The following is a 14,355-nucleotide window of genomic DNA, read 5'->3' as shown; positions in this document are numbered from 1 at the left end:
TTTACTGTTACTCCCACTACTTAAAATCCCACAGGTCTTATCACCAATAGCATAAGGCCTATACAGGCTTCAGTCAGAGTATGTATAGCCCTTTCTGATCAAACTCCTATCAATCTTTCCAGCTTTATCCCCCACTACTCTCTCACATAACTTGAACTCTCAATTTTCCAAAATGGATACAATCTCTCAAACTTCTATGTTTAAGACTCAGGAGCCTTCCCTACCCAACCTCCCTCCTCCTGCCTGCTGCCTCACCCCACTTATCCTCCCAGAAATTATGAAACCTTTCTCCTTTCTTCTTCCATTCTTTCTAGTCATTCTTCTATTACAGAAATTGTCCTATTGCTTTCAAATAATTTATTTTTATATTGCTTTCCCACTTGATTGTAACTTCTGGGGGAAAATGATTCAGTGACTTTAGATTTCTCAAGCACTTAAAAAAATGTGCAATGATTATATGAACAAATGAATCCAGGACTGGGGTATACAGTTCTCTTCCTCTATGGGTTCTAAACAAGGACAAAATTATGGAATGGTGAGTGGGCTCTAAGCGATACTTATTTGTTTCATAGTACTTAACGATTTTTTTTAGAAACCATTTACCCAGGGGTGCCTGGGTGGCTCAGTCAGTTAAGCATCTGCCTTCAGCTCGGGTCATGATCTTGGGGTCCTGGGATCGAGACCCGCATCGGGCTCTCTACTTCTCCCTCTCCCTCTGTACGCTCTTTCAGATAAATAAGTAACATCTTTAAAAAAAAAAAAAAGAAAGAAAGAAACCATTTACCTGTTTCTTGTGTTTTTATATTCTGTAGTTCTTGCTGGTGTATTTCCTGAAGTTCCTTTATCTTTTCCTCTTGGGCAGAAATAAGTTCCTCCTTAAGACTACAAAGAGCTTTATCTTTTTCACTTTCCATATATTCACGAACTTGATCCACATGTGTTGAATAAACCAGAGAGAGGCATATACGCTGAGCTTCCATCTGTAGCCTTAAATCATTCTTAAAGTGAATGTACGTACACATTAGAACATTTTTAAATAATTTAAATTTTAAAATAATTTAACTTCTATTTTTTACATATACTGACTACAAGGGGAAAATACATGAAATTATAGTTTAAAACTTCTTGTAAGATAAGTCCAATTTTTTTCTCACTTCATTCTACTGCACCGATCTACCTATCTTTTCCAAGGGAAGTAGCATAATATTGTTATTACCTCAACGTTATGATAAATTTTGATATACGGTATAGCTTAGTATGGCCTCATCTATGATTTTCATTTAAAAATATTTTAAATATAGAGAAATACAAAGAATGTAATAAACACTTATGTACTCATACCCCAATTTACTACAATTTTTTTTTAAAGCTTTTGCACAGCAAAAGAAACAGTCAACAAAACCAAAAGACAACCGACAGAATGGGAGAAGATATTTGCAAATGACATATCAGATAAAGGGCTAGTATCCAAAATCTATAAAGAACTTATCAAACTCAACACCCAAACAACAAATAATCCAATCAAGAAATGGACAGAAGACATGAACAGACATTTTTCCGAAGAAGACATCCAAATGGCCAACAGACACATGAAAAAGTGCTCAACATCACTTGGCATCAGGGAAATCCAAATCAAAACCTCAATGAGATACCACCTCACACCACTCAGAATGGCTAAAATTAACAAGTCAGGAAACGAGAGATGTTGGCGGGGATGCGGAGAAAGGGGAACCCTCGTACTCTGGTGGTGGGAACGCAAGCTGGTGTAGCCACTCTGGAAAACAGTATGGAGGTTCCTCAAAAAGTTGAAAATAGAGCTACCCTACAACCCAGCAATTGCACTACTGGGTATTTACCCCAAAGATACAAATGTAGTGATCCGAAGGGGTACGTGCACCCCGATGTTTATAGCAGCAATGTCCATAATAGCCAAACTATGGAAAGAGCCAAGATGTTCATCGACAAATGGATGGATAAAGATGTGGTGTGTGGGTGTGTATATATATACACACCCACACACACACATACATACACACAATGGAATATTATGCAGCCATCAAAAGGAATGAAATCTTGCCATTTGCAACAACGGGGATGGAACTGGAGGGTATTATGCTGAGCGAAATAAGTCAATCAGAAAAGACATGTATCATATGATCTCACTGATATGAGGCATTCTTAATCTCAGGAAACAAACTGAGGGTTGCTGGAGTGGTGGGGGTAGGAGGGATGGGGTGGCTAGGTGACAGACATTGGAGAGGGTATGTACTATGGTGAGCGCTGTGAATTGTGTAAGACTGTTGAATCACAGACCTGTACCTCTGAAAGTAATACATTATATGTTAAAAAAAAAAAAAGAAAAAGATAGTAGGAAGGGAAAAATGAAAGGGGGGAAATCGGAGGGGGAGATGAACCATGAGAGACTATGGACTCTGAGAAACAAACTAAGGGTTCTAGAGGGGAGGGGAGGTGGTAGGATGGGTTAGCCTGGTGATGGGCACGTATTAAATGGAGCAATGGGTGTTGTATGCAAACAATGAATCATGGAACACTACATCAAAAACTAATGATGTAATATATGGTGATTAACATAACAGAATTTAAAAAAATAAAATAAAATTGTACCATTAAAAAAATAAAAATAAAAATATTTTAAATATAGAGAAATGCAAAGAATAATGTAATAAACACTTATGTACTCATACCCCAATTTAACAAATACAATTATTTTATCTTTTTTCCCATTTCTCTCTACATACATGTTTGGTTTAGAAAGAAAATAAAATTTAATCCACTATGTTCCCATTCCTCCTTCCCCAGAGGCAAACATTATCACAAATTTGCAACAAGTCCACTGCATTTCTTATACTATCACTTTTCAGTACCTATAAACAGTACATTATATTTTGTTTCTAAGAATTTACATAAATGGTGTAAAATGGTATTTATTTTGCAAATTGTTCTCATTCAAAATACTTCTGAGATCTATCCATGTAGATACAGATTAATTTATTTTAACTGTGGTATAGTATCTATGAATACACGAAAATTTGTCAACTTCCTTCTTGGAGATCAACTGGATTATTCCTAATTTTTTGATATTTCAAAAATACTGCACTAAATTCTTAGAGATATGTCCCTATTCAAATACATTAGTGTTTCCCTAGTAGAGTGGATCTCAACATTTAGCAGGCATCAGAATAACTTGCATTGCTTATTAAAACAGACTGCTGGGCCCTTCCCACAGAGTTTCTGGTTTAGGAAGTCTGGTGTGGGGCCTCCAAATTTGAATTTTACCCTGGTTTCAAGTGCTGCTGATACTGCTAGTCAGGGACCATACTGAGAATCAACTAGAAATACAGCTGCTGGGTCATAGGTAATGTACATTAAATGTATTAAATTTTACCAAGTTATGTTTTATATAATTGTGTCAATTTACATTGATATTAATAGCATATGTGAGTATTCATCTCCCCACACTTTTTATTGTGGGACTCATTTTGCCAATCTGATGGGTATATTACCTTATTGTTATATCAATTTATAAGGTTGAGAGTATCCTTCCATGTTCATTAGCCAATTAGCTTGGTCGTAAGAGCAAAGTATTTCTTAGGGAGTCAGCATTATTTCTAAGCATATTTAGATTGCTCTGAGATGTTATTACTGTATAAATTATCACTCGATTTCTTCTGTGAGCTTCCCTCTACACACACACACACACACACACACACACACACACACACTTTACTCCCCTCTCCACTGACAAAGGGGTTTGTCTTGGTAGTGACAACTGGGAAGGGACTGTTTACAGGTTTGCCTCCCTTTACTTTATATAAATTAATGTCAAGGAGAAGGCATCTGAACATCAATGAAAATGTCTTTAGCAGAGAAAATAAAATTCTTACTGAGAAAATTTGACCATTTTGACAGCTTAAAATTCAGGTCCTCCGTCAATAATGTCTTTTTAAAAAATCTAAATGATCTCTGGCATTTTTAGGAGTAATTAAATTAAAACCACATTATGGTTTTGAAGACAATTCCAGATATTCAACAAAACATTAATAGTTACGCAATTTGAATTTTTAAACTCTATTTAGGTTATTAAAGTGTAAAATATCTTTACATTTGATATAATATCCCCAAAATATGGTGGTTTGACTTAGGATTTTTTGACTTTACATTGTAAAGTGTAAAGGTGATATATACTCAGTAGAAACTACACTTCAAATTTTTAATTTTCATCTCTTCCTGGGCTACGTATGTGGTACGATACTCTCTCATGATGCTGGGCAGCAGTAGGAGCCATAGCCCTGAGTCAGCTACATGACCACGGGGATCACAAACAATAAATTTACAACCATTCTTCCCATTCAAGCATTGTTTTTTACTTTCAGTATAGTATTCAATAAATTACATGAGATACTTAATACTTTATTATAAAATAGGATCTGTGTTAGATGATTTTGCCCAACTATAGGCTGATGTAAGTGTTCTGAGCATGTTCAAGGTAGACTAGGTTAAGCTACAATGTTTAGTAGGTAAGTGCATTAACTTCATTTTCAACTTAAGATTCAATTTACAATAGGTTTATTGTAATGTAACTACATCCTAAGATAGGAATTTATTAGAAATAAAAAGAGAACATTTTTCCAAAGGCTTCCTACTGTATACAGAATAAAATCTCAACTTCTTACATAGTCTGTAAGGTTCTCCAAGATCTTGTCTCTTCTTTCTTTTTCAAACTCTTTTTCTTCCACTCTCCTGCTTTCAAACTCAACTGAACACACCTTCATTCAGTTTCTCAAGCTCACCTATGTTTCCACAATTGCTCTAATTTGCATGTAGTAGGTTCCCTCTTTGTCTTTTAGATCTCAGTTCAAATGTCAATTCCTCCAAAAGACCTTTCCTGATCATCCTATAGAATGCTGGCACGACCACTACCCATCATTCTCTATCACGTTATCTGTTTTATTTTCCCTATAGGACTTACCACTACTTCTAACTACTCTACTCGTTCCCTTGTCTACTCTCTGCCTCCCTCACTAGAATATATTCCTGTTCTCAAAGAGAGCTCTCCTGCTCTCTTGCTTGCCAGTATAATCCTATACCTGGCTAGAGATTCAATAAGTACCTGTTGCATAAATTAAGAAACAAAGTTTTACTTAGCGGCATTATACAAGATACCTAGTGGAATTTTCCAGTTATTTCTAATATCACTATCCACAAACATAAATTGTCAAGAATGATCTATTATAACTCATTATATGCATTCTTTAGTTATAGTTAGAATTAATACTTTTTACCCCTTCAGCTTTACACAGTACTCTGAGAAAATTCTAGGACTTGAGATTTTTTTTTTCAAGGAAATACAGTGTTGTAACAACTGAATAAGTATAAAGTAGTGAAAAATTTAAGTGTTAATTTTTAGTTGTGGAACTTTGAAAATACCAATATAAAACAAAATGCTGAAACCAAGCTTTGAAATTACAACAAAATATTACAAAGTACTTTCTTAAAGTTCAGATTCTCAACAGTTATTGAAACTCTTGCCTTTCCAAAGTGAAACCATTCCTATGTTTTTATTTCCTTAATAGAATATATAACATAAATTAACTGAAAGAAAGGCAACAGTGTTTAAGAAAAAATAGATAAAAGCAATGACAGCTGGGATGCCTGGATGGCTCTGTCAGTTAAGCGTCTGCCTTCGGCTCAGGTCAGGATCCAGATCCTGGGATGGAGTCCCACCTCTGGCTCCCTGCTCAGCGGGGAGCCTGTTTCTCCCTCTGCCTGCCACTCCCCCTGCTTTTGTTCACTTGTGCTCTCTCCCTCTCTCTGACAAATAAATAAATAACATCTTAAAAAAAAAAAAGCAATGATAGCTGATAGGCCCAAATGAGAATTACATCATAGGGTTCATTTTTATTCTCTTATTTGTGTTTTAGGAAGATGAAAACATTTTTTGTATGAATTGTGCATTTTCACTATGCTTTAGTATCTATATAAATAAGTAAACATACCTGTTCTGATTTAAGTACACTGAGTTCCCACTGAAGTTTATCATTTCTACTTGGTTCAGTTGTCCCAAGTGATGATCCATTTGTCACTAATGGCAAGTGATCCAAAAACAACTGTTCTTGCTTGCCTTCTTTTCCAACAGTCTTATTTTCAAAAGGAATTTTATCTTCCTCCATTATTTTTGATTCTTCAACAAAATCTTTATTTATTATAGAAACTAACCCTCCAGAATCCTTGCCTGTCATAGTCACACCACCGTCTTTTAAAGAGTCTAACTGAACATCACACACATTTACATTTTCTGTCCGTTTATGGTTAATGATGATTTCTAGCTCTCTACATCTCAATAAAACTTGCTCTTTCTCTTGCTTTAAAGACTTCACTTCTTCACTCAGAAAACTAATCTCACCATGTTTCTGTTTTAACTGTTCAGAAAGATCAGACAATCTCTCCGACAGTTCTAACTTTTCTCGCTTGGTTACCTCAAGTTTTTCCATAAGTTCTGTTGTGTCTTTCTCAACAACCTCACCGGTTTCCAATGGTTCTCCTATGAAAGTTTTGTCGTCATCGAAGGCTGAACTTTTCATTTTTACCATAGCTGGATTTATTCTTTGCAAATGATGAAGCTCTTCACTAAGTGTTTTAAGCTTACTTTCATACTCTACTTCTTGTTTGCTTTTGCTGTCTTCTAAGTCAGTTTTTACCTTGAGAAGGCAAGCATAGTCCTCCTGCAACTCCTGATAGTTAACTTCAAAATTTTTTTCAGCAAATGAAAAAGTGTTCCTTTGCCTTTCAATCTCTTCGGTTAGCTGAATACATTGTTTTTTGAGGTCCTTGTTTTCCTCTGTAAGTATTTCTATTTCTTTTTGCCAGTTACAGTCTTGGGATTTGGACTTAATGGAGTCTGTGAAAATTAATCTTTCTTCTTGGTTAACAGGAGTATACATTTTCAACATGTCTTCAAGGGCTTTCTTTTCATCTTTAAGAGTGCTATTCTCTGCTTCAAGTTGTGTAAACTTTTCTTGAAGGTTATCCTCTTTTTCCTTCATCTGTTTCTCCAATAATTCAGTTTTAAGTTGTAATTCTTGAACTTCTTGTTCAAGTGTACCCTTTTCCTTTTCTTCTTGCCTGAGTATTTCAATTTCTTTTTGAAGTTCATTGATTTGAAGAGTCATTTCTTCTGATTTTGAATTCACAAGGGACTGCTGTAAATCTTTTAGCTTTGAAATTTCCAAAATTAATTGATTCTGCTTAGTTATCAAACCGTCTTTTTCAAACTGCATGGTTTCTATCTTTTGACTCATTTCATTCTGTAAGCCATCTATCTGCTGTTTATAGTGAATGCCTAAATTATCTTTTAGTTTCTCAATATTTATTCGATGTTCGATTTCTAAATCTTCTTTCAGTTTGGAAAGTTCTTCTTCATGACTAAACAGAAGCTGTGTCCTCAGCCTCTCTAATTCAGCTTCTTGCGATTCAGCCATTCTGTCTAATACAGCATTCTTTTCTCTTTCTAACATTTCAAGTTTTATCTTGTAATTTGTAACTTCTGCTTCATGTTTTAATTCCAGTTCTCTTCTGGATTCAGATGCAGAAACAATCTCAGCTTTCAAATCTTCCACTGTACTAAGGGATTTGTGTGCTTCACTGAGTTTATTTTCTTGTTCAGCTATTGTCTGTCTAGCTCTCTGAATTTGTTCCCTTGAAAAGCTCAATTCTTCAAAAAGGTCTTCAAGTTGTCTCTGTAGAGCAGACTTTTCTCCTGAAATTATTCCTAGTTCTTCCTTAAGTTTTTCTTTTTGAGAGTTAGTATCTTGCAATTTTACATTCAGTTCATTTATTGCCATACTCATTAACTTTATTTGATCTTCATTAACTGTAATACTTGGATATGATCTTAAAGCATTCTCCATTTCTCCCTTATGTCGTATTTTAAGTTCATCTATCTGTGACATGTGCTGTTTTATTAACTCCTGTTTCATCTGTACTATTTGCTGCCCATACATCTCATCCAGCTCTGCCCGGAGCTGTTCTAACTTTCTTTGTGTTTCCTGTTCCATTCTTTGGAGAATATCAGTTTCAAATTGGCTATCTTTATGATTTTTCTTCTGAAGTTCCTCAACTGTGCCCATTAATTGTTTTATTTCTTCAGAACACTGTCTTTCTTTTTGCTTGGAATTAGTCAGCTCTAATTTCATATTTTTAATCTCTTGGTTCTTTTGTACAACCTGTTCTTGTAATTCTTCTAGTAATTTATCAGCAGCTGTGACTTTATCCATTAGCTCTAGAGTTTTTCTTTCATTTTCTATTATTTTTGTATTTAATTCTTCAATGATTGTATCCTTTTCCCGTATTTCTTTATTTGAGCTTTCTACTTTTTTGTCTTGTTCCTTTAGAAAGAAAAAATGAAAATACATAAAAATGGCATTTTTAGTTCCTGGCAACTTGGATTGCTTAAACTCAATACCAAAAGACTGAGAGAAGTCTGGTTTTGTTTTGTTCATAATTCTATAAAAAGTTACTGCAAGGCTTGCCCCTTAATTTTTCCCAAGTCAATGAGACGAGATTTGTGTACCCAACACTATTTGTGAGCAAACACTACAGAAGTGTTGGTCTTCCTGGAAGAAAGAAATTCTAACACGGCTATGGTCAAAAATATTAATTTCAAAATCAGTAGGATTAAAATGTCTAGACCATTACATTTTCATCTTTCTTATTAAGTGGTGAACATTCTAAGAACTTAGTATTTTCTGTAGCTATAGTACTGTGTACTCTTTGTAATTCCAGAAGGAAGTCTTAAATATATCTCAAGATTCCTTCCATGTATTCTAGGGACTTGGAAGGTGTTAGATGCGCAAGTGCTATGAAAAGACTAAAACAACAAAAATAGGTTCCTATGGGTCTGCCTTAACTTCATTCCCGTGGATAAGTAAATCAGAAATTTGGGGATATCCAACACATAAGTGGCTAAACCTCAAACAACATGCAAGACAACTATACCATTTATGGCACATCAACTTGATCCTAGACTTTGGGTTTGAAAAGAAATTTGAAAGCGGGACAGATATTTTCTTCCAGTTCTGACTTGGGCCTCTATCTTGGAACTGTATATAAGCCTAAATCGAGGACATAGGCCAAGGCACATCTGTAATAACAATCATTCATAAGAGTGTTATAGCATAATGGAGTCAAGCAGAAGCCCTAGAAACCAAGTTTTGACTCTGTTACTTAGTTGCCTAAATAGTTTAGGGCTGAGGTCCCAAGTACAAAGAAAGTACAATCCACTGAGTGGAACAGAATGTAAGTAGGTAAGTACAATCACCTTACTGAGACAGCAGTTCCAGGTTAAGAGGACTTAAAGGCACCTTGGATGAATGTATTCACATATCTAAAGAAAAAAATGTCAAAGCCTAGAAAAAGAAAGTTTCAGAGGGTTGGCAGTACTCATTTCAGCAGAGTCCAGGGAAGAGAACCAAAGTACCTTAAGACTGAAAATTCTGATCCTCTGGGAAAACCATATCTAATGTACAAAGCAATGTAAGGGGTTGTAGCAAACAGAATTTAAGAATTTCAATCCACAAGCATGACCTTCCTCCTGTGAGATGATACATCAAGTTATCATAGCCTAATGCTACAGAACATTTGACTCCAATATCCTTTGATCTCATGCTCCCTAAACAACTTCCTATTATTATTATTTGGCTTTTCAAATTCATTTGCGCATGGAAAGAAAGTAAAATCCAATGAACTTGAAGTATATAGGTCCCTGTGATAATTATTTCTCACTATAAATTAATAATCTTATATTCAAGGTTTAAACATTAGGCTCTTCAACTTGAAAAATCTGAGCTTATCTCTGAGATAGCTCAAGTCTCAGCTGATAGAAGATAAAAACCAGACTTCTCAGCCTACAAGTCAAAGGCCAGATTCTGCACTATATAAATTAACTAAGGCAATGAATTTCATTCTGTGAAGCTTCTTGAGCAAAATCCTATCAGCATTTTTCTTGGTATCACATATTCCATCCAATGTCACCATAAGTTATTACCAAGTGCTGAGCCTTCTGACTTTAATTTCTGTACTACAATATGACATTTAAGTCAGTTTAATCTCTTAAATCTCAGTGTTTTCATCTGTAAAATAAATGTAGTATTTCTTCTCTGTCATGGAATATGTTTGAAGTTAAAAGAAAATAAATATATTGACGTGTTTTATGCTCACTGTGCTATGTACAAATGTAATACATTTATATACTAGAAAGTATCTATAAGGCATTTGGAACCTATAAAAAAGTAAAATTAGTTCAGGAGGTCAACTTCAGTTGAGTTATTAAGTAAGTAATTAGTCTTGAAATGTTAACATTGTTATAAAATCTGTAATACTTCTATTTCCTGATTTTCAATGGGGGGAGGAACCCTCATAAAACACTTAATTCAAAACTGTCCAACATGTGATATAACTGCAAACAACAATTCCTCATCAACTATTAAATAATACAATTTCATGGCTCATTTTTCTTAGTACTGTTTATTTCAAAATATATGGTTTTAAACCATTTATTTTGTGTTGCAAAAGAAAGCTCTGTGATCAAAGATAAAATCCCTCTATTTTTGCAAACAGACCTGAGGGAGTGGGGAGTAACAGACTTCCTGCCTGTGACCACTCTACGATGGGAAGTTCAGAGGATTAGGGGCAATGAGAATGAGGCTGGAATCAAGTGTAGGTGTCTAGGGAACCACGACAGTTTCAACTATCACCCTAATGCTGTAGTCCCTCAGCTGTGCTATGGAACTACTACTCAGGGGGATTCATGCAAAGTAAAAAAAAAAAAAAAGGAGAAGTTTATATGTATGTAACAAAGAAGAGACTGATGAAAACAAGTATTCTGCTAACATTCAAATAAAGGTAATTCCCCCATGAAAATAAATTATTTAAATTTTAAATACTTTCAAATACTGCCTACTGAATATAATAAATACAACAAAATCCAACTTAAAGGCTCTTCTAACTAAGGCCTAGACTATTCACACTTCCTCCTGTAAAGACTCACTTTCAAAAACTATTTCTACGTTAAACTATTTTTTGCTACCTAGACATTTTTTAACATAGTTCAGCCTGAATCTTTATATATACTACATCCTCTATCTAAAATGTCCTTTCCTAAGTCAAGCAGAAAAAGTCAATTATCACATGGTTTCACTTATTTGTGGAACATAAGGAACAGCATGGAGGACATTAGGAGAAGGAAGGGAAAAATGAAGGGGGGGGGAAATCAGAGGGAGAGATGAACCATGAGAGACTATGGACTCCAGGAAACGAACTGAGGGTTTTAGAGGGGAGGATGGTGGGAGTATGGGTTAAGCTGGTGATGGGTATTAAGCAGGGCTCGTTCTGCGTGGAGCACTGGGTGTTATATGCAAACAATGAATCATGGAACACTACATCAAAAACTAATGATGTACTGTATGGTGACTAACAAAACAAAACAAACAAAAGAAAAAACAAAACAAAAAAATAAAATATCCTTTCCTATCAGCTCAGATTCATAATATATTTGCTTATTTACCAAATGAATATTGATAAGCTGCTAATGTGCCACACATAATGCCTACTGCTGAGAAAACAAAATATAATTACAGAGAAATTATTCCAACTTACAGACCAGCCTCAAATATCATCTCCCCCTAAAGCCTACTCTGACTGACTTCCCTTCTGAAGCCAGACCTACTCAAAACACTTTGTACCTATGCTTACTCTTGTTTTGTGCTATCTTGTGTACATGCCCTATTAAACCATGAGGTTCACTGAAGAAAGGGCACATTTTAGGCATCATTACCTTTTGCAAGGGCCTGGTACAAAATAGGTGTTCTATAAACAACTATCTAACAATTTTTAAATTATCTTGGTTGTAAAGCAAACCATTTCATAATTTCAGTATCTTAAATTTGTATGTTTCCTATTTTCCTAAGAGTATGGTCTCTGGAATCAGACTGCCTAGGTTTGAAACCTGGTTCTGCCGACTATTACCTGTGTGATTAGGCAATTTACCTCATCTTGCTTTGGCTTGATCTCTTCATCTGTAAAATGGGGGTGATGGCAGAAATCTCTGCCTCCTAGGGTTATTACAATGATTCAATGAGTTAATATTTGTAAGATGCTTTGAATATTGCCTGGCACCAGGTAAACGAAAATAAATGCTAGCTAATAATTTTATTATCCAAACAATATTCTTGTCTTGGTTATTTTTCAACTTCTTGCAGAAGAACTTACTAAGTCTGTAAAAAGTACCATATTATATGTACAGTCTGTCCTCATTATTCACAGATTCCCTACTTGCAAATCCATCTTCTTGCTAAAATTTATTTGTAACCCCAAAATCAATACTCATAGTCATTTGCAGAAATGCACAGAGCAGCAAAAAATTTGAGCTGCTGGATATGCATGCTTCCAAAGCTGACATCAAACAAGGCAACTACACTTCACATTTTCGCTCATTAGGAGAGCACGGAAGGAGAAGAAGATGGAGACAACAGGGGGCAGTGCAGTATAGCACAAGAAATACGGTTCTGGGCCAGCTATATGGGTTTGAATCACAACTCTGACAAGTGTCAGTAGGGCAGGCTCAGGCAAGTCACTTAACACTTGTAAACCTCATTTTCTCTTTAGAAAAAATAAACAAAATATAATCTACCAGGATGAGTTGTTTTTAGGATTTAATATTACAACCTATGAGATATGTTATGTGTCTGTGTATGTATGTATGTATGTATATGTAAATATAGTCCCTAAGATATATGTCTCCATGTATATAAACACATACATGCATATATATGTGTGTACATATAAACAAATATAAACATATGAAATATATACATTTCCCTTCTTTTTTTTCCCCTATGAGCATATACTGGTAAGTGTTCCAAGCAACTTTATAAAACATAACTATTATAAATAGAGACTCTCTTGTAGTTTTTCCTAATTAAAATCCATAAAATTTCATTTTGTCATGGAAATATTTTCAGAATTTCATCACCACTGCTAAAATGAGTATAAATACCTTTAGGTGAAAAAAAAAAAAAAGAATGGAAATTCTGTTTACAAATTTAGATTATCCTGAGAACTCACTTTAATATGGCTGATCACTTCCAAAGGAACTCAGTAATGAATTTTTATTCATTTAAACTAATATTGTGAGACTCCCAATTGCTTTTGAAAGAAGTTGTTTTGCATACTTAAAGAGCTTTTCCTAATTACAAAATTTTGTAATTCATATACATAACAAAAAGGATAAACAGTTGTTTAAAAAACTTCAATTATAAAGCTGTTATACATTGGCTGATTTCCTTAAAATAAACATACCATTTCATATGCTCTAATTTTCTCTTGCAAGAAACTAATTTGCATTTTGAAGTCTTCTTTCTTTTTTTGATAATCTTCTAATAAATGGTCTTGTTCTTCCAGCTGTTGCTGATGAGTGAGGATCTGTTGTTTTGCTTGTAATAAATCTGCAGCTGTGCTACTGTGAGTGCTGTTTCTTAGAGTTTCACTAGCCTGTAACTTGAAAACAGAAAGAAACCTCCAAGTTAAATACTGAAGAGACTGCACTAAGGAAGAGATACCTTTTTGGGGTATTACTCGGCCCACAGTTGCTCTCTGGGAAATCTGCTAGATTCATAGGCTTGAAACTCCAGTAAACATGCTGCCATGGCTTATCAGATGATCGTGGGCACATTATCCAAGACGAACCAATAAGATTATCTTTCCCATCATAAAGCTGAGAAAGTAGTCTAGTGACATAGCTAAGAGTAAGGCAGACATACAGAAAGAAACGGGGCCCAAAAGACAGTACTTCCTGGATTCCAAATGACTTTCCAGTTTGTGATTTTAATCCGTTTCAGAAGTCTGGTTGTATTTTCACTTGAATTCTGTAAGATAAGCCTGTATTCTTACATTAAATTCCTCCCTTTTAAATTATTTTCTGTACTTGCCATCAGAAACTTTAATACCATTAGATTCTTACAGCTCTGATTAAAGATAAATGGAACACATTCTGTCTAGTTACCATTTTAGAAACTAAAATAAAATCATAGCAGAGTTGGCAAAAGGAAGGATGTGACTACATGACTACATGTTAATTTCCGCAAAAATCCACCCAATCAGACTTAAAAGATTTTGCAGGCTTTCAATATATAGACAGGGAAGAAGTACAGAGAAAATACATCAAGGAACCACAAAAGAACTAAGAGTTAAACTCTTGGTTATCATAACAACAGGTTTTCACATATTTCCAACATGATACATAATAAGCAAATGGATTTTAAACAAACTTAAATTTGTTCT

At 34.8% G+C, this 14,355-nt stretch overlaps 1 protein-coding gene across 10 annotated transcripts in view; it reads right to left on the bottom strand.

Annotated features, from left to right (window-relative positions):
* AKAP9 (A-kinase anchoring protein 9) overlaps positions 1-14,355 on the bottom strand; it is a 197,697-nt gene that overhangs the window by 101,318 nt on the left and 82,024 nt on the right. For all 10 annotated transcript variants that reach the window (XM_027574908.2, XM_027574907.2, XM_027574911.2 and 7 more), the window contains 3 exons: positions 13,375-13,572; positions 6,018-8,405; positions 785-998 (listed from right to left, as the gene is read on the bottom strand). In XM_027574908.2, the coding sequence (XP_027430709.2) occupies positions 785-998; positions 6,018-8,405; positions 13,375-13,572 (2,800 nt within the window). The remainder of the gene's footprint in view (positions 1-784; positions 999-6,017; positions 8,406-13,374; positions 13,573-14,355) is intronic.

The sequence above is a fragment of the Zalophus californianus genome, chromosome 12 (assembly GCF_009762305.2).
Source record: "Zalophus californianus isolate mZalCal1 chromosome 12, mZalCal1.pri.v2, whole genome shotgun sequence".
Classification (NCBI taxonomy): Eukaryota; Metazoa; Chordata; class Mammalia; order Carnivora; family Otariidae; genus Zalophus; species Zalophus californianus.
The sequence above is the reverse complement of the archived record's forward strand: the minus strand, read 5'-3'. Positions and strand labels throughout refer to the sequence as shown.